Consider the following 22,025-nt stretch of genomic DNA (forward strand, 5'->3'; position numbering starts at 1 on the left):
GTGTATATTCAGCACCCAGTGGTAAGACAGAAACGGGTAAACCTCAACACACTGTCTGTTCAAAAGTGGGCAGTATGGCAGGTACACAGCAGCCACTGAGTAGCTTTCCTCCACATGCTTCCTCATCATAGAAAGTCAAGGCCAAGGCCTCCTTTGCCCACGTTCACACAGAAACTTTAAAAATACGTGGATTTCCCATGATCACATTATTGTTCACTATCAGAAAAAACTCGTGCTCACAAGCTCTTCCAGGACAGGGTCCTCCCTACTTCAGGCTGTGATTAGGATGCCCTTTATAATGCTTCTAAGATTCTTGGAATCCCTTTATGGGGATTAAAGCTTAAGAAACCTGCCAGGCTAGCAAGAATTCTGGGTTTCAATTCAGGACTGTTTGATTCCAGTGCACAGAAAGTAGCACTTCCCTGGTAGAAGGGACAATCCTGAAACTGCCAGCCAGCCAGCCTCCCCCTTCACTGCAACTTAAACTGGTAGCCCTGAAGTAACTCTCCTTCAACTAACACAGTTTGAAAACCATAGCCTTCAATATTTTTTTATCACTATCTCATGCCTGAAATTCAGGATGCAATAAATATATAGCAATGATCGATTCATTTTTTCATTCCACAAATATGTATTGAGTACCTGTTTCTATGTCAAGCCCCATTCTGTGAGCAAGTGAGTGGTGAGCAAGTGAGCAAGATAGACAAGATCGCTACTGTCATGGGATTTCCACTGCAGTGAGACACAGGAGCATAAATAAATTTAAAGAAAAGAAAAGAAGAATTACTGTGCAGAAAATTAAAATAATAAAGTCATGTAGAGTGACTGGGTTGCTGCTTCAAAAGGAAAAACAGAGAATGTAAGAGCAGAGTCCCTGTCTTTTAAGTGTTTAGGTTTGATTTCTGGCTTACTACGTATTTGCAGTGTAGTTGTTAGAAAATTACTTACCCTCTCTGTGCCTCAGTGTTCATGTCTTTAAGGTGGTAATGATGAGAATACCTACTTATGACATTTTTGTGAAGATTAAAGTGTACTTAGAATAGCGCCATGACACAGGAAGAGACAAATAATCCCTGCTGTTTGAAGATTGAAGGGCCAGATGTGACATTTCAGCTGGCCCCTTGTCTTGCAGCCCAGACACAGTAATTGTCATCTTCTCGGACCTAACATTTGAATCTCAGAGAAGAAACTCTCTTATTCATTAATTTTTTTAAATAAGCAAATCTTTTAAATAACAAAACTGCGACTATAAATTATAAACTAACACCCTGTATTTACATGCTAACTTTAAAAATACCATTTGAAACAAGATTTTAAAACATTAAATTGAGGCATAACAACTTACACCCACTCTACTGCTTTGGCAACTTCTCCCTTGATGTTTGATGATTTTAGTCTTTCTTTCCTCCTCTTCATGGGGAAAAAAAAAAAAACAAGAAGACAAAAAGCATTAAACTTCCACAGCTCAGGACTTTAGGGTTCAGACAACTCTGGGCTTTTGAAGCTTCAAGGGGCTTTGCAAATATACTGTGCTTCAGGAATTCCTTCGTATTTCTTTTAAAATTGTGGGGTTTTTTTTTTTTAATCTACATCCTGAAAAATCCAAAAATATTGATAGAGTGAGCCTAAAAGAATTTCTTCACCCCCTCAAACATCAAGCCTCCAACAGTTTACACCAACATCTTAATCAGCACCCTGATTTATGACCATATTCTGGTAGGCCAGGTGAGGACCAGAGTGAAGAAAATGTCTCACTGAAGGATCATCCTGAAGGCCCTGATAATCCCACTTAAACATGATCGACTCTGACTCAAGCTTTCCTGAATGTTCCTGCTGAAGTGCCCCCCTCCCTCAGGCCAGAGGTTCCTCAGCCTCGCTGTGCTCTCCTCCGTGGCAGCCGACTTTCTTCTCTCTGGAGTGCTTAAAGTAACATGAAGAGGAACTGCTTCCTTCCCTTCCTCAGTTTGGGTACAGTTTTGCTGGCAAACGTTAAAACCAACATTTTCTAAATTTAAACTGAACTCTTCTACACTTTTGAACCTCTTTACATAACTAGAATAAGCAAGATAATGCTTTTTAAGCTGCAAAAGTTTCCTCTCAAAAGGTACAAATGTGATTTCTGGGTTCCTCCAGTTTCTTTAATAAAATACTTCATTGGCTCTTTTCCTATCTTGAAGCATTCGTCTAATCATCTGCATACTCCCCAGAAGATTTCTAATGATATTAAAATAACTTTATCTAAAATCTTCAATAGTTTAATATTTAATGAGCACCTGCTGCATACAAAGTACAGCACCAAGAGCTATGGGGGATTCAACAAAATATAAACCTCATAAAATCAGGCTCAAAAATCTGCTTTGCCCAAATTATTAATAATGTAACATCCTGGGCTTCTTATGCCTTTGTGAATCTGATTTAATGACATTCAATGAAATAGTATTACAGTGACAAGTAGGTTAATAATAACCACATATTTTATGTGACCCTATTGCACAGGAAAGAATGGGAAGGAGTATATATGAAAAACATTAGAGCACCAAGACACTTGAAGATAAACTGAAGCTCTTTGGGCTGTTTAAATAAAAAAGGAAAAGTCCATGTTGCTGTATCTGTGTGGATACGTGCCCCTCTCCATCCTCAAGGAAGCTTACATAGTCTAGTTCTAAAGCTAGAACACAAACACAAACGACCAATGAAAGGCAGAAGGGAAATCCCCGGCTTACGTGAGCCTCTTACATATAAACCACCCTCCACACTGAGCAGCTGGGGTTGCATTCCCTTCCCGGTTTTGGACCATTTGGGATGCCGTTGCTGCACAGTGTCATGTGTAAAACAGGCAGTGTGCAAACAGCAGTGCTCTTTATCTTCTCTATCTCCTGCACTAATTTCCCATGTTTTCCCAAACAGTGAGAGCAAGATTAAAAGAAAATTTTGTTGTTGTTTTCTTGGTCAGCTTGGGCTACTATATCTTACCATAAACCGGGTAACTTATAAATAACAGAGATTTATTTCTCACAGTTCTAGAGGCTGGAAGCCCGAGATCCAAGTGCCCACGTAGTCAGGTTCTGTGTCTGGTGAGAGCCCGCTTCCTGCTCATAGATGGTGGTGTTCTTGTGTGTCCTCACATGGCAAAGAGGAGAAGCAAACTCTCTTAGGACTCTTATCAGGACACTAAACCCATTCTTGGGGGCTCCACCCTCATGACCTCATCTAATCCTAATTACCTGCCAAAGATCCCACCTCCTAATACCACAACATAAGAGGATAGGGTTTCAACATTTGAATTTTAGAGGAATGGAAATATTCAGTCCGAAACAAATACACATTTCTGGTTGACTCCAAATAAATGAGACTGGCTATGATTCTTTACTTCTGCCTTCTAATCAGTGATCACACACCTTTACCAGACTGCCCTCTCAGTGCAATATGGTGTACATTCATGCTTACCCAGCCCAGAAATCACACTCATCATAGTCATTGCTGGTAGAATATTGCTAAAGCACCCTTTAGCTTCTGTTTTATCAACCAACTAAGCTGTATTGTTATTTGCAAATAAGGATGTTTGTTTACCTATTAGCTTTTCTTTCAGCCCCTTCTCAACTTCCACTTTCACAGTCAAGTCACTGAAACTTTTCATTAACATATTAATTTCACTGTAGTTCTTTCCCACAGTTCATTGTGCCCTTGATGTCTTGCAGACAGTTTATTGTTAATATATATTTGCTTCTCAGTGTGAGCCGTCCACTTCCCTCTCACTTTTGCATCACTGGATCCACATCTTTGTTCACTCATCCTCACGTGTGTTGCAGATGACCTCTTTGGTGCAGTCCAACACTAGGTCCCCTTACTCGACACAACCAGCCATTGTCCTTCCCACTCCCCTCCCATCCTCTGTGCTGCTGCTGGGGACCCTTCCCCCTGCCTCCAACACATATACCTAGTCTCTCCCCTCGCCAGTTCATCCTTTACTTTGACACCCAAAATCTTGCTTTAAAACATATCAGTAGCTCTTCTTTAAAATTATTATCAGTAAAACAAAATCCAGACAGGTTAGGGTTGGCATAAAACTTCCTTCATCCTCTGACTCCATGTACTTCCCACCGTCTCATCCTCCCTCCCCCATCTTGATCTATCCCCTAATACGTCCTGCGCTCCACCTGTACTCAGTTCTTACCACTCCCCGATGGTCCCCCTGCCCCTTTTCCCATCTTTATCTTAGCCGTGGTCTAACTCACTGTCCAGTCCCCGGTGAAATCTCTTCTGACTTGCCCAGAGTTCCTGCTCTGTGCTCTCTGCTCCCTTGTGCTTTGTTTATAGTTCTTTCACAGCTATTATTGTTGTGTATTATAATCATCTGTTTACACATCTGCCCCATAGACGAAACTATGAGTTACTCAAAAGTAAGGCCATGTTTGCTCATTGTTTGTTTTCTTAGTACCCATCACAATGCCTGGTACTCCAATTCTACTACATGAGTAAATAAATATCAGCGACTTATGCAATGGATTTTAGAAAGTTTTCTATTTAAATGGTTTAAATAGAAGAAAACTGATGATTCTTAAAAAACTAAGCTCCGTTTATCCAGAAAATTCATTTACATGAGTCTGTTCACGCTCCCATAATGCTGGAGAAAATACACATTGTTGTATTCTTCTTATGGTTCACATTTATCATCAAAAGAATGGATAATGATCAAATTCTCACTGAGTATTACTAGATAAACACCTACTTATGCTGTAACAAATAAACATTGGTTTTAGTAGGAGAACCCATAAAGCAAAACTCTTGTGTATGCTTTTCTTGGGCTGAAGAATCCAGTTTATTTGAAGACCTCAGTGTCTGGCTTTTTTTTTTTTTCCCCTAAGTTTTTGTATCCCTATGTATCCCACAGTAAGACTCAAATTTGAGGTTCTATGCCATCAGTGTTGGAAATGTTACACAAATAAATGTTCTTATGCTTTTCACAATATAATTTAAAGTTAATTTAACCCTTATCTTGATGTCTGAAAAGATCAGTATTTTTCATATTGATGGTATAAAACTAATGTTTTTGTTTTCATTTTTTTCATTTAATTTGAGAACAAATAAAAATTTTAAGGTCATCAAATCAGTTCTTTTCTATATCATATTCATTCTAAAGTTATATAAACCATGTATTAGACGTTGTGCATCAAACACAAGTTTGTCTTGAACCCAGTTATTAATACCATACTTACATACAAGTAGCACAAGTTGTCTGTGCATTCAAATTAAGAACTTATTATTAGGTGGCATGTATCACATATTTAAAACCTGTTTTGTTACATATCATCTCTTAATTATGCTAAGTGGTAGGTATAAAAATAACTTATTTTGCCAAATTACAAAATGAAACTGAATCTCTTCATAAAAATCATGTGTTATAATTGCCAATGGAGTAAAAAAGAAAAGTAGAAGAGATTTCATGATTTTTAACCAATACTGGCAACAAGTGTTTTTAATTTAGGTATTTTACTAGTAATATTTGGAAAAGTTTGTTGAACAACATAGACTTGTAGATATAGCTTTATATTTTTGTTTACTAATAGTATTGGGAACTATTGTTGATCCTATAGATCCTATAACCCATTTCTTATAACTAATTTGTGACAAAGTAAGATTGAAAATCTTATAAATTGATTTGTTAAGCATAATGTTCAAGAAAAATGTTTGTCTTCTCTTCCTAGACTATTATCTAAGGAAAATTAAATGAAGAATAGAATTAAGTAATAAAATATTGGATTTGAGTAAAGAAATTAATTCTGCTTATAAGTTGTTATAAATTAGTATTTTTTTCAACTGATTTTTAAAGTGGTTTAATATTCTCCATTTTTATTCCTGGCAGGAACTAATTCCAGAGTTCTATTACCTACCAGAGATGTTTGTCAACAGTAACGGATATAATCTTGGAGTCAGAGAAGATGAAGTGGTGGTAAATGATGTCGATCTTCCCCCTTGGGCGAAGAAACCTGAAGACTTTGTACGGATCAACAGGATGGTAAGAGAGATTTTGTTTTTGCTTGAGTAGTCACAAGGAAGTAAAAAATATTCCATAGGTTTGTTTTGTTTTTAACATCTGTAAATGCAAGGTTAAAATTTTAAGAAAAAAAAAGCATGGCTTTTAAAGCATTCTCTACTGTAGAGTGGATTTTCCTTTCATGAGGACCAATAAAGTAATGGTAACTCAGTTATTTTTGCTTCCTTAGGAAAAAATCAAATGAGCATCTGTTGACGAATACAGCATTCTAAAATGCTTGAAATAAATGCCTATTCCTTATTTTTGTCTGCTGGCTAAATCTGCACTCTCTTTTCACTGATAAAATATTCAAAATAAAATAACATACATTCAGAATATATTTGTAAGTAGGAGAATATAAACTGTGAAACATACCTTAAAATATAATATACTTGACTTTAAGAGAGCACCCATCTAGTAAGCATTCATAGGAAGAAAATGTCATTACTTTTTAAATCTGTATGACAGATGCTTGGGTGTTCAAATAAAAAATGTGTAAATAGAACGTTTACATATGGTTATTTTATAGATTTTAATATATTCTATCCACTTTTAAGGAGATTTTAATCTCAATGTGGTTATGGTATATGAAACTGAACCACTTTACCAAACTGCCTCTCTAGTGTACTGTTGTTCTTGGCCAAGTGAGGAATTATATCAATAAAGCCAATGACCCAAAATATGTTTTTAACCCTATTTTACTCCCAGTTTTTTCCAGCTGTCTCATAAATGTTTTATTCTAATTTTTACAGCTTGTTTATTTGAGTCAGAATCCAAATAAGGTCCACATCACAATGGACTTCACATCTCCCTTAGTCCCTTCTGTTAAGAGCTGTATAATGCACATATATCACACAGATCTAAATCACATACCACGCAATTCAGCCATTTAAAATTAAAAAAAAAAACAAAACAGGGGGTTTTAGTCTATTCCCAGAGTCATGTAACCATCACCACAATCAAGTGGAACGTTTTTATTGCCCCATAAAGAAACCCAGTACCCTTTAGCGTCTCCCCTCGTTTTTCGCTGTTTCCCCAACCGGCCCTAGGCAACCACTAATCTGCTTTCTGTCACTATAGATTTGCCTATTCTGGACATTTCAAGTAAATAGAATCATATAATATGTGGTTCTTTCCTCAAACCCCTGATTTTGTGTCTCTTTTTTCACTGTCAGTCACATGCTTCCTTCAATTTCAAGGCTCTGTTTTCTGTCTCTAAGAAATATTTTACTTTCAATACCCTTTATTTTAGAAAGCTGTTAGTGAGCCAGTAGACCTATGTTTAAGGTTCTGTAGAGATAATCTGCAATCTCATTTCCCCCGAGGTAACATCATGTATTACATACATTTATGTACGATTTCTCGCACTTTTCAATCTGTAACTTGGCACTTTCAGATCTATAGAGTAATTTCATACAGTCTCCTTGAAAAACAGATTAGTTCTTCAACTTATCTTTCTAGTTTGAAGAATTTATCCTTTAATAATGCATACTTCTAAAAATCTAGACTGACTTTTAGAATTGGTAGTCCGTTACCAGACTATCCTTAACACACTTGAGTACTGGCTGTAATGTCAGTGTCAGGATTCCAGACCTACAGATTCAGCCCGAGAGACCCCTACATACTGAGCTGTGTCTGGGCTGAGTGACTGAGCTGTGTCTCTCAGCCACATCAGCCACTGTGTATTTCTAGAGTGTAGAACTGGGCCTGGCAAGAGTAGTTAGTCATTAAATATTTGCTGAGTGAATGAATGAATCACACAGAGGTAATAATCTTAATGATTTCATCATGGTGTCTAGTTAGGTCCAAGCTAGTGAAACAGAATGCAAAGTAGCCAAAAACTGTTGAACCAAATTTTCTCTTGCTCATGCTGTTGAACCCAACTGATTGAGCATAGGTTTTCATGTGCTAATGTGCTAATAATTAATAAATGCCAGGTGGTTATATTGGAAGGATTATGACTTGGAGTTTAAAAGTTTTCTGCTCATGAATCTGAGCTTTGATATTTGCTGGCTTCATTGGCTGGAGTAAATTATGGAATATCTCTGGTCCTCATATTTCTCATCTGTAGAGTGGGTATACCTAATGAATCTTTCCCCCCAAAATGTTATTTATCATAAAATTCAAGGCACTGGGTTTTTCCTCTATTCAAAACCAGTTTCTTGGTATCTTATAGACATAAATGAATCTGGTAAGACTTGTGAACTAAACGTTTCCTTCATGGAATGAAAGGCTTCCCACAAAATTCTGCTTATTTGGGAAAATCAAATTTCCCCAGTCTTGCTTCTCTGCAGCACCAGGACGCAGTGCCTGGTTAAACCGATCCTGTGTAGGAAGTGCCTAGTCAACACGTAATTGGTGGCTTGAGAAGTGTTTATTCTTTCTATCTTCTTTCCTTGGGTTTTCCTGAAAGGGATTCTACACAATAACAGGAAGGGAAAGCTAGCATGCGTATCAACAGGATTCTTTACCTAGAACCGCCATTCCTGGTGCATCGAAATTGAGCGAAAGGGCAGACCCAGGCTGCTGCCACTGGGAAGAGTCTTAAAGCATCAGAGCTATCAAAAGACAACTTACAAAATGTAGCTGTGTTTGTCTATAGTTCTCCTGTCTCAGTGTCTCCTGTACTACTTTTCTTCAACTTGAAGTTTTCCTTCACAGCACCCTGTTCATAGTTTCCTTTGCTCCAGCCTCTGGTCTATTGTCCCATCATCCTGTTAAGAAATGACCATACAGATACCACATGGAAGTAAGGTCAGCCATCTGTGTTAAAAATAGAAAATGTGACCAATTATCTACCTATTTTCTTCTTTTTTTGCTGGAGAAATATTTTTTGATGAATATTTCTGTAATATACAAGCCTGGGTGGTAATATAAAATATGGAAGTGTTTAAATTTTCCTTAAGTTTTCCATGAGTTCCACGAGTACAACATCCGCTTTTCAATATTATTTTGTAACATTAAAAGTTTCCAACTTCATACTGGCTGGGTAGCTCATACAGGATTTAGTGCTTATGAAGCAGGTTTAGAGAAAATGTGCTGTAGTATATTTCTAATTTGGCCAGGATTATCTTCAGTTATTTGAAGGAGTTCTTTATAATGAGCCTAAAGTATAAAATGAAAATATCGTATATCCCAAAGAAATGACATTTGCAGTGGTAGAAAACCCTTCATCTCCTGTGTAGATTAGTATTCTGTATCCATACAAAGGCATATTCCTCCTTCTTCTCTCAAACTGTCATTAAGTAATTCAAGGCAAAGAAGACAAAAATAATGCTATAAAAAGGGATGAGATCATTGATTATAAATGATCGGTTTCATTATTCCATGCCAGCAGTTAAAAAGGCATTTGATGCATTTGTAGAAGCCTTTACATGCTGAGAACCTCATTCTCTTTTCTCATTTTTTAAAATGAAACAGTGCTTTGATTTTTTAATCGTATATTTCTTTTAGTTCGTTGTTTTTTTAGTTATGAACAATAATATACGTCACTGGTTAGAGTTATTCGTATTTTGTAAATACAGTGTCAAAGATTGTGTTTCACTGAAGAACTGTGAAATTCAAAATTTGGTCTCATTAGCAAACCTGGAAAAGTGATATAGACACTTTTAGTAGACATTTCAATAAGTTTTCAATGCATTGAGTTCCTACATCAAGAATTGGTTTAATTTATCCACATGAAGCTAGGCTGATTGCATCGACTCACTCATGAAACATTAATAAAGCACTGTGTTCAGTTCTAACATGATTATAATCTGACCTCCTCACAAAGGGCAGAAATACAAAGTATCTGTGATAGCATTACCCTAATGCTGGGTTCATCCATCATAATCTGCCCTTTTTTAAAAATTTGTTTTAGAAAAAGGCCTTTCACGGATGTGCACCGATAATCTCCCCCAGCCCTCAGCTCAGCACATCCCTGGTGCCGCTGGACCAAATGCAGAACGTTCTCAGTCTGCCGAGCAGGGCACAGCGCTTTGACTGGTATTACATCCTTTAAGAGATCGTCACTTTGTAAAGGAAAAGTCTCTTTTGTGATAGGTAAAAATCTGCATTTGGGGTATATTGTACTAAAAGAAAAACACCTTGCTCAAAAAAGAAGCTTAAGCAAAGAGCGTAACACAAGAATTGTTGGGAGTCTACGGCAGCCACTTGAAATATTGAGATAGGTGTCTCGTGTGTGAGTGCCCTCCCTGCCGCATACCGGTGGGTGAGCAGACACACATCCCTGCCCTCTCAGAGCTTGCTTTTGATCAAAGGGAGACAGACAATAAACAGGAAGTAAATAAGTAAAGTATCTAGTGTGTTAGCCAGTAATCAATGCTGTGGAAAAAAGAAGTAGTGCAAAGTAAAGGGATCAGAAATACAAACGTGGATGGTCAGGATCCCCTCACTGTGAAGATGAGACGTGAACTAAGACCTAAGGATGTGAGAGAATGAACCAGAGACTCTCTTGGGAAAAGAGCAGTGCAGGCAGAGGGAACATCTGGAGCAGAGGCCCTGTGGCAGGGATGTGCTGGCCAAGGAAGCCAGTGGGCTGGGGTAGAGTAAAATGGGGCACGCAGAAGGAGGAGAGGACTGAGATCATGTACGTCCTTGAAGGCCAACGGAAGCACTTTGCATTTTCACTCCGAGTGAAGTGGAGATCTATTGCAGTGCGTTAAGCAGAAGAGTACTCTGTTTTTACTTGTGTTCTGAAAGTCTCATTCCTGCTGCAGTGCTAGGGAAGAACTGTTGAGGCACAAGGGTAGACTCAGGCATATCTGTTAGGAAGTGTTGTGAGGGATGATGGGGGCTCGGACCAGGGTGGTAGCAGTGAAGGTAGTAGAAATCAGTTGACTGTAGATACATTTTAAAGTTAGAGCCAGCGGTTTCCTTCTGCAGCATCCTGATAGTGACCGTTTTCCCTCAGATATCCCTAGTCCTACAGAGCCAGGTAGAGAAAGGGTGGGGGCGAGTATGCAGACTGGGGATGGTGGGAGCCCAGAGGCAGATCCACTACACTTCAGTCATTTCTCCTAGGAATGAGCTGGGAAGGTGGTGTTAGTGCTGATCATCATATTGGACTTTCAGTGGAAATTCTAGCAGCAGGAAAAGCGCAAGTCAACATGTTTATCTCCCACCAAATTGTGATCTTTTTGAGGACATGGCATACTTACGCATCTGTATATCCTGTAGGGTTAGAGTCTGACAATGTTGTAGGTAGGTGGTCAGTAATTTGGGGAGATTAGGCTGTTTGACTTGTATATTTACTTTTTAGTGGGATGTGCTCCTGGAGAGCGGAGATTTTGTCTTGCGTAGCACAGTATCCCTTGAATGTATCCTGGCACATAGAGGTGTGCCATATTGAGTGAATGAATGAATGAATGAATGATGAATTAATGAATGACTATCCCCCCTGTTTGGGATCCTCTTCTCTCAGATGTCCTTTCACTTCCTCATTGTGGTCTTTACTTGTCACAAACTCTAGGAAGCCTTCTCTGTCTGCTTCCTCTGAATTAGCAGTCCCCTCCGCATCTGTCCATATGCCTTAACTTTCCTGCTTTTCTTTTCGTTAGCAATTACCACCTTCGGGCGCATTCTCTATATTAGTAATTATCTTGGGTTTTGTCGGTACAAAACCACTACAATATAAAGTCTCTGACAGGGATTTTGGTTTCATTTATTCACCGCTGTAATCCTAGGATTTAGAATAGTGTCTGGCACTTAGCAGATGGACAATCAACATTTGTTGAATGAATGAATGAATGAATGAATGAATTCTTTCCCACCCATCCTCACTTCCTGACATTTTTTCTTCCTTCCTCTTGTGACCAACACATCTTCCCACTGTGTAATTAATCAACCAGTAAATATTTATTAAACATGTATTATCTAGGAGCTACGGGAAATGCTAAAGGAGCTTTAGGTATAGTCCCTATCTTTAAAATGCTTATATTCCAATTGAGGATACAGTATGGCAAGTTTAAAACAATTAAGTGCTAATTGGTAATAACCCCATTCCTTTGTCAAGTACTTTATAATTTATATGCAAATTGGTTTTCACAAGTGAATTTGTATACAGTAAACAGGAGAGTACTGATGATGGCATAGACATTCATAGAGGACCTCATAGGGTGTGAACAGGAGAACTCAGGAGACAAACATTGGACTTGAGTGAGGATGGCTAGAACTTGAGAAAGAAGCAGAAGCATTGATGAAGTGTTTTCACCTTAAGGAGAAAGGAACAATGAAGGTTCAGAGGTCGTAACAGTTGCTATGTGCCAGGGCTGTAAATTATGCTACTGGAGCCAAGGATTTGTATCAAGAAGCACAATGAAATAGTAGGGGGAGGGTGGATCAAGGTTTGGAAGGCTGTAGGGGGCAAGTGAAGTTATACCACTAGGAACCTTGGCAGATTTGAAGCAGAGTTGGACAGTACAAGCATGATGGTTTCAGAAGTCTGTTCCAGCAGCAGGGTGCAAGACCTGGGCTAGAGGAAGAGGTCAGAGTCCATTGCAGTCACCCACGTGGAGAGCAGTGGGAGCTGAGACTGCGACGGTGCTGGTGGGAATGGAAAATAATCCTCCAGAAGCAATCGAGTAATAGAATAATTTAAGCCCCCCCAAATAAACATTTAAAACAACTGTTACCTTTGTTTAAAATAATTAAATCTTTCATTGGGTAGTATCTATAACTTCAACTTAATCATGGAAAGAAACCAGCATAGACACGACAGACAAGCAGCAACATGACTTTCTAATTGTCCCCTGGAACATATGCAACTCTGTTTGGAGAATTTTTTCAGTATCAGAAGCAGATTTTTGAGGCAATAAGAGAAAGGGCTCGGAAAAGTTCTTGGTCTAGTCTAGAAGAAGAGAGAGATATTCACTGTTCTTAAATAAAAGAATTCAGGAGAAAAATAAACATTCTCTCTCATCACAGTTAATTTCACTAACCTGGTTTCCTTTTTCATAAGTTTCCGAGCTGCTTTATCCTAAACCTGTTAGAAAAAGAATTCTCTTCGATCTAATGCCCATGGGACAATATGGAAATTAGAATTAGGTAACTATTATTCATTTAAGTGATATCCTCTCTGGTTAAAATCTCACTCTTTATTTCCTTCCTCCCAGATCCCCAGGGTAGAATTATGGATTGGGAATTGGTTTATCCCGGCTTAAAGCAATTGCTTCTGCTTTTAGATATTCAAGTAGAGGGTAAAGCAAGCTATTAAGACCATTATAACCTTAATAGCTTAGTAATCAAGTATTTCTGTATATTTTTCAATTGTAAGTATTTGCAGTAAAATCTTGTTTCAAAGTTCAGTTGTAAGTATTTGCAGTAAAATCTTGTTTCAAAGTGCAAAATGGGTTTGTGCATGAAAACATAGTTTTAGAAAGAACAAATAAGCAGATAGCATGTATTTAGTAACAGATTAATACTGTTAAGAGTACAGTTCAGTTCAGTGTCAGGCTTCAGCTTCAGATAGGTCTTCATGCTTTAATTATGTGACATCCAAAATTCAATTCTTAGACATGCGTTTGATTTAGAACCAGATTTAGCTTTTAAATGTTTTAACTGGATTTTCTTTTTTTTCTGCAGTAACTAGTAAGACAAGCTATAAGACTATCTGTTTAATTTACTACCTTATTGTTTCTTTGTCATTTAATTTTATAACCCGTTCCAAAAAAAAATCTGAGGCAAAATTATTTTTTTGATTGTTTGTTTATTGATTCACTCTTCTTCCTAACACAGAATAGAATAGAGTAACTGTAGACATAGAAATTTTTAATTTAATTAAAGATTATTATAAACAGCTATAAACTAATAGGTTTTAAAACTGAAATTAAATGGAGAAAAATATAAAATGTCAAAATTGCACCAGAAGAAATAGAGAAAAGCCTTAAAGAAATTTAAGTAGTAGATTTTCCAACCCCAAAAATATCTAAAACTATATTATTTTACAAATGAGCTCTACCAAATTCAAGCAATAAGGAATTCATATCTTATGCAGATTGTTCTAGAAAATCTAGCAAGCAATCCAGCTCACTTTAGGGAGCTAGTATGATCTTGATTCCAAAGAATCAAAAAATGTTTCCAGAGGAAAGAAAAGGAAAAAAGAAATAAGGCCATTTCATGGATGGATATCAATACAAAAAAAAATCTAAATAAAATGTTATCTAACAACCCAACAGTGTTATATATAAAATGGCGGTGGGAGGGTGGATATGGGTGTAGAATGGTGTATTTGTGTGTATTGCATCTAGACCAACCCTTTTAAGATCAGGAGAAAGACAAGGATGTTCCATATCACCACTGTTGTTTTATGTAGTTTTCAAGGTTGAAAACAATTTTATAAGAAAAACATAAAGAAGTTAACTCATAAGAGTCGCCAAGATCACAGTCAACTTTCAGACATCAATAGCATAGCATTTTCTACATCATCAGTAACCAAGTATAAAATGTAATTTTCAAATATTATAATTACATCAAAACTTATGAATTGTCTGAGAATTAACTTAACCAAGAATGCCAATGTCCTTTATGGAGACTATATTAATTTTTAACTCAAATAAAGTACAGAGAAAATGATCTATATAAATAAAGAGACATTCTGAGACCTTAGATAAGAAAACCTAATGTCCATTTTTTCCATTTTCCTAAATTAGTCTATAAATGTATTGGAATCTCAATCAGAATTATTTTTATGTATCTATACACTTACTGTAAAAGTTACAGGGAAGAATAAAGGTCCACAAATAGTCGAATTGACTCTGAAAAGAAAAATAAATCTGTTATCAAATTTTGATTCACTTACCTGCTGGCAGTAAAGCTAATCTACTGACACCAGGTTGTGGTGAAGGAAAGTGCAGTGTTTATTGTAAGACACCGGAAGAGGAGTCTGGGTCAGTTAATGCTCAAAAAATCCAAACTCCCTGATGGATTTCAGGGAAGCACTTTTTAAGGCACAGTGAGGGAGGGGAGTCAAAAGGTGTGTGTGATCAGCTCATGCACAATTCTCTGCTTGGTTAATGGTGAGGTAACAGAGCAGTGTTGCAGGGGTTGTTAACATTATCAACCATCCGGCTCCAGTAGGTCTGGGGGCCACATGCTCACAATTAAATAGTTAACTTCTATGTGGTGGGAGTTTTAGGATCTGTGAAACAACTCAGGGAATGCACATCAGAAACTGTTATTTAGATACTTCAGGGAGGAATTAAAGATTTCTGTGACTGCCATAATTTACTGTTTAAATTGTTACCAGTTCTCCTGGCCCAAATGCTGCTTTTGTCACTACATGTTCACATCCTTTCAATTATTAATTCTTGAGTCAGGCTTTTGTGACTCAGGGGAGGCCTGGAAGACTACAGCTTTTCTACAAACAAGAGTCAGGCAGAGGACATGGCGGTAGGGGTCTGTCCTGGGAAGACCCGCAGGGTCCTGCTCGGTTACGAATCTACCAGATATTAAGATTAAAAGGAGAGAAAGGAAAGAAGGAAAGAAGGAAGGAAGGAAGGATTGTATTGCTTTTTGTAGGTAGATTCTTATATTTTCTGTAACAATAGCAGTTTTATATCTTTATTTCAAATATATATTCACACACTACACATAACAGCACACGTCACTGAGGTAAAGTGTGTACTTTTAATAGATGGTTTTGGAAAAACTGACTTATACATAACAAAAATTATGCCGGATCTCTACCTATACCACACATGAGTGAAAGTATACTCTGGATAGATTAAAGGCCAATATATGAAAAGTAAAGCCATAAATATAAAGCTGATGCATCAGATTATAGAAAGTTATCTTTGCTATTTCAAAACAAAATCCCGAGAGCATAAACATAAAGAAAAAAATTGGATTACCTCAAAATTAAGAATTCCTGTTCAACCAAGAACAGCATGGATAAAGTTAATAGACACGTGACATTTGGGAGAATGCATTTGCAATATTTAAAACCAACAAACAACTGCTGTCTAAAGTATATGAAGAGCTTCTACAGACAGACAACTAAAGACAAGGAACTTCATTAAAAAATGGGCAAAGAGCAATGGACATTCATAATCACACAACTGTGTCACGGCGAGTTCGAGACAGAGTAGTGCTCTGTACTGGGCGAGTTCTGAGCAGCCACTGGAAGCAATGGACTGCCTATAGCAACATAGGTAGATCCCAAAAAGCAAGGTTAAGTGAAAAAAAGAGAGAAACAAGTGAAATCTGTAACCGTATTCCATTTTCATAAATCAAAAATGCATATACGCAAAAATACATTACATGAGTAATGGTTTATAAAAACACATGCAAACAAAAGGAGAAACATTAAACACATTTTAGGCATTGCCCTCGGCAGAGGAAAATCAAAGTAGTGGATGGAGATAAAAGAATAAATAAATGTTTTAAAACTCAAATTAGTGAAACGTTATCATTCCTTCCAACTCTCATAATTGCATTAGGCATTTAGTTCAGTAATTTGTTTTATTCTAACAGATTTAATAGTAAATTTCATTGACCCTTTCTTTCCAAATATGTCTAGTCGTATCTATAAGATTGGTTTGAAATGGTTGCTCTTAGCTGATTATGTGTTACGTTGGTAAAGCCTCCCTTTAAGTGATGTATCTGATTTCACTACTATTTTGAATTCCAGTGAACAGACTTGGGCAATACCTACTCTATAATGAAGTGCCACTTATTCATTTTTTCATCCTTTCATTTAGCGCACCAAGCACTGAAAACAGTGCTAAATAGTGACTGACTTTCCATTTATACAAATTGACCAAACCAGTATGATGGACATAAGCACTATAGAATTTGAACCAACATCTCTTTTGTATTTTAGTCCCTTTTTTTGTGTTCTAGTCTGGACTATTATGTCAAGACCAATGAGATATAGAGTATAGAAATTCTGTTTAGTTTTAGTATGAAAACTATCCTTTCATTAAATCTAATAGTTTATATTTTTGAATGAGAAACACCCACAAATAACTGATGTAAATAAAATACCAAAAAATTTTTGAAAAGTAAATCGAAAAAGAGGTTGAGGGGAATAAATTACTAGTCAAATGTGATTATGGGAAAAGTTGAAAAGTACCCTTCAGATATTTTGTAAATTAAAAAAAATGAAATATAACTATCAGAGGGCTAATTTAAGAAATCATGTATTAATTAAGTGAATTCCAAGCTGGTTTCAACACCTTACAAATCAGGGACATGCAGCTAGAGAATGACTTCATTCACATATTCAGTTACAGCTGTGATTTCGAAAATTGTTTCATACAGCTTTGCGTAGTTGAAATTTAAGAAGCTAGCTCTGCAGCTTTTTGTTCATGTTGCTGAAATCAGTGTGCCCTTGAAATGAATAAGAAATTGATGATAAATGAATGCAGCGCAAGGCAGAGTAAGCCACACCGTGATGGTCACTGCTCATACCACACTTGTGAGCAGAACTCTGTGCCTACCTGTCATAGCACCTCTAGGAAGCTTATGATGGCTTCTTAGGAAATGAGAACACCTCTTTTTTCCTGACTCTTTATGGAAGCTTCATATGGCCGCTGACTCTTAGTAATTTACATTCATTTCCCACTGGCTAGCAAACATCTAAAATTACCCAGTGGTTCCTAACCTGTACAATAGCAGAGTTAATTCATAGCAGAAGGAAGGCGTTCCCTTTAGTAGTGTTAGAAGTAAGTTTGAAGACTTTAGGCAGAAAAATAAGTGTATATCAAAGCTTCTAATAGAAGTGTCTAGTTTCAAACTGATGTTTGAAAATTAGAAATTAAATTATTGTAAATGGCATTAAAAAAACAGGCATTTCAGATTATTTTTCTTTTAAACATGAATGTGTCTTTTTGAGAAATATATTTAATATTAAAATTCACACCACATACACAGTGAAGCCAAGAGAACATTAAGTATTGTAGAAAGAAAATTTTCTTTTTGGTCTATTTTTATTTTTATTGGAAATTGTGTTTTCTCATTTCTAAGAGTAGAAGGTCTCATACCTACAGATAAAATGCAGGAATGCAAAGAACATTCTACTAATTCATATAGAATATATCAAAGTAAGAAAAAGAGAGATTTACTAAGTTTATATGGTCTCTTATTTCTATCTTGCCTCATTTCAGGCCCTGGAAAGTGAATTTGTTTCTTGCCAACTTCATCAGTGGATTGACCTTATATTTGGCTATAAGCAGCGTGGGCCAGAAGCAGTCCGTGCTCTGAATGTTTTTCACTACTTGACCTACGAAGGCTCTGTGAACCTGGACAGTATCACTGACCCTGTGCTGAGGGAGGTAGGTAATAAGTTGCATGTCACTCTAAAAAATTTCTGTCATCTCGTAAACATAAATGTGGCTTTCCATCTCTTTCTGTATGAGTTTCCTTTCGAGGTAAATTTTTATGTAAAACATAGAATTCACATTCTTGACAAATGTGGATAACTTAGTGTTATATGTCATAAACAAATAATGAGAACACCATGTCGTTCCTTTTTGAATTGCGGACATACATAATGCACTTCAGCATCCCTGTTTATTTGTTTTACTTCAGCATCTTCATTAAGACGCTTAATGCCTTATGTATCTTATTAATTAATGAAACCTACTTGAGTATTTAGATATGAATAGTTCACATTTAAATAATCTGCCAGTAGCTGGGTTTTTAATAAAAGCAAAATTACAACCTTCTAGACAGAATACTCAAAAAGTGCATCAATAAAATAGATGAGGTTATAATATTTTATTCTAGTATGTTCTCAAAATGTATCAGTAAAATAGATGAGGTTATAGTATTTAATTCCTGTATATTCCCATCCTGAAATTTTATAGCTAACAGTTGGAAATTATATACTATAGTAAGTGTTGTAAGTATTTTTTGTGAAAGTATTCACAAAATATATTATTTAAATCACTTCCGCATTGCGCAAAATTATTTCAGATAGGTGAAAAGAGTGAAGATGCAACAGCTGCTAGATGAGTCTTGCTTCAAGGAAGCTGTACCCTAGTCTTCCATTCTACCAGACATCTGCCATCTGCTCTATGCAAAACAAGTCATCATTTCTACATTTCTAGTCAGTGGAATGTTTTTTTATTTTTTTATTTTTAATTTTAGAGGTGGAAAACTCATAGATTTGGGAAATAAAGCTCTACTAGAAAAATTTGCATCCATAAAGTTATTTCTTATAGGCGTCTATAAAAACAAAATGACTCCATTTGTATGGCCTCAAGCAGAGAAGAGGAAAGGGAAGGGAAGGGCCTCATGATCACTGATCATTGGACCCTTAGGGCTAAATACTGCGAGAACACATTGCCAGCATGTTATTAGGTGCAGGGTTATCCCATGTTGTATGCACCAGTAAATGGGATTATCGCCTGAAGCTGGGAGAAAGAGACAGGGACAGAGAATGAATGAATGAGAGAGAAGCCAGATATTGTAAGATTGGTTGGTGAAATAAAGGATTTTCTCTACAGAATAATCTGATTGGTTTGTATACAACTGGGATTCTAATTCTGAGCTTAATTGTTCTCTTAACCATCTACTTCTGCTTAATACATGCCACATCTATAAATGTCTTACAAACTACATTTTTTTTCTCAGAACTAATACCTTTAGAATCAGGGAAAAAAAAAAAAAAGAAAACTCCTGGAAGAGCTTACCCTTTTATTCTAAGACCAACTCCAAATTGTTTTTTGACTTTTAAATATCATAAACATTTTTGCTTCTGAATATTTTATTATACTTTTTTGTCCATTGTTAAGTGCTGTCCTTATGAAGAAAGTGGCAAGTTAATCCTCTTGGGCAAAATGAAAATATTTTAAATATATTGCATATAATGAAAGTACAAAGCAGCGTTAAACTTAACAGAAAAATAGCAGATTTTTCACATTTAAATGAGAGTAAATAAAGATATAAATGGGAGAATAGAGAGAAAGTAGGATTAGAATTGAGACTTTCTTTATATGCATATAGTGTACTTGAATCCTATAAAAATACCTGGTCCTACAATATATTATACTATTGCTTTGGACAGTGACAAAAACTATGTATAGGCCTTAATCGTCAAACTGTAGGACTTCCTAATGAAATATTACATGAAAATGTGTAATTTAAAAATGTTTTGTTGGGTAGGAGTGGTTCAACCACTATGTTGTTATTATATAGACAATCTGCACAGTAATACATTGCTGCTCCGATTACCGCATTGTGATGCAGACTGACTGCCCTACTTAAGGAATCTCCTTCCAGCATTCCCATTCTGAGGGCACAGATTGCTGAATGCTGAGTTTCCACTAGAGAAACTTCCAGAGTCATTCTGTGACATGTATATCTTCCCTCCTAAACCCCTCACCTGCCTCTCTCACTTAAACACTCTTCTGCCAGTTCTCAGAATACGAGGTGAGAGAGCTCCCGCCTGGAACACTGTCACCTTCTCCCGCCAGACAGCATGGGCTCATGCACACACAAGCAGAGACATTCGTCCTGACCCAGTAGACCTCTGTCAACTCAAAATTGTTTATGAAGATACTTTATTTCCTTAAGACCAGGAGGGAACCACTTAGTATGCCGTAGGCTTAATAGATTAAATGATCTTGCAAGGAATATAAGTTAACTCTCCCTCTCTCCATACCCCACCCTGACCTCCTCCACCCCATGACTAATGTATTTCCACAAAAAAAAGTTCTGCATTAACATTTAAGAACCTGCAAAAGATGAGAACCCATCTGAATCCTGTGAGCTTTCTAATCTGGCCAACTCATTTAACGTCCCTCTACCTCCACTGCTTTCTCTATAAAGGAGGGATAACACAGAACATATGTTTGCCAGCATAAAAGCATTTAGCATCTTCTGTCACAGAAAAGAACTCTGTGGATAAGCGAAATGAAGTATATAGTATATTTGTTATTTGGCTGTCATTTATGCCCCTTTACATATGCATCCCCCCGTGAGAAGGCTGTCTGTAAGGCACAGCACTTTCTATCAAAACACCAGCATTCCATATGAGATAGCTCATATGTGGAATCTTAAAAAAAAAAAAAATAAAGAGCATAAATAAAAAACAGAAACAGACTTATAGACATAAAATACAGATTTGTGGTTGCCAAGGGGGCGGGGGGGTGGGAAGGGACAGACTGGGAGTACAAAGTTTGTAGATACTGACAGTCATGTAGAATAGATAAACAAGATTCTACTGTATAGCACAGGGGAATATATACAAGATCGTGTGGTAGCTCACAGCGAAAAAAATGTGAATATATGTATGTTCATGTATAACTGAAAAATTGTGCTCTATGCTGGAATTTGACACAACATTGTAAAATGACTATAACTCAACAAAAAAATGTTTTAAAAAAAATCAGCATTTTCCCAGAGCTCTACCCTGTGGTACTATGACTTGAGAGAGTCAATATCTACCTAAATGATCAGACAGAGGCTCTTGAAAAAAGCAGGGTTCACAGTGTTAAGTCTTTTGTTGAGCTCAGTGCATTCCTTTTATTTGATAATGTTAATTTTAGTATTTTTAAAATGTGAAGATCACTATATCTCACAAAGATAAAACCAAAGGAAGGCTACAGTTGTCTTACACTAAACTCCAGCTAGCCTTAGGAAGATGAATTTTTAATGCTTAAATTAAACACTGATTTAAAGGAGAAATATTATTTGAAAATCTACGTATGTCACTTTTGTAAATGTGTATACATATATCCCACAATCTGCCTAGAACTTTGAGCTTTGAAGGTAGTGCTAAAACTTGAGAAATAGCTTAAGGTTATTGATTCATTCTCCCTTGACAGGTGAAATCATGAAGCAGCACTAACCACAGCAATTATGGCATTAAAATGTCAAGAAATTAGAGGTCAGAATAACAGATAATTTTCTTCTTTTTGTCAGATTTAAAATTGACATTCTTTGACAGTTTAGGATCTCTGGCTGAGGAAAATATGATAGCTTAACTTATTTTATACTTGTAAAGCAGTAATTGATAATCAACTTCTTCATGACAGCCTCTGGGCAG

General features: G+C 36.7%; 1 protein-coding gene across 7 annotated transcripts in view; it reads left to right on the forward strand.

Moving 5' to 3' along the window:
• Positions 1 to 22,025, forward strand: part of NBEA (neurobeachin) — a 540,106-nt gene that overhangs the window by 480,313 nt on the left and 37,768 nt on the right. For 6 of the 7 annotated variants that reach the window (XM_072976118.1, XM_072976119.1, XM_072976123.1 and 3 more), the window contains 2 exons: positions 5,864 to 6,016; positions 18,139 to 18,306. In XM_072976118.1, coding sequence (XP_072832219.1) covers positions 5,864 to 6,016; positions 18,139 to 18,306 — 321 coding nt within the window. Of the gene's footprint in view, positions 1 to 5,863; positions 6,017 to 18,138; positions 18,307 to 18,949; positions 19,075 to 22,025 lie in introns of those variants that run through there. The other variant, XM_072976121.1, reaches the window with a different exon arrangement.

Source organism: Vicugna pacos, chromosome 14, assembly GCF_048564905.1.
Source record: "Vicugna pacos chromosome 14, VicPac4, whole genome shotgun sequence".
Lineage (NCBI taxonomy): Eukaryota > Metazoa > Chordata > Mammalia > Artiodactyla > Camelidae > Vicugna > Vicugna pacos.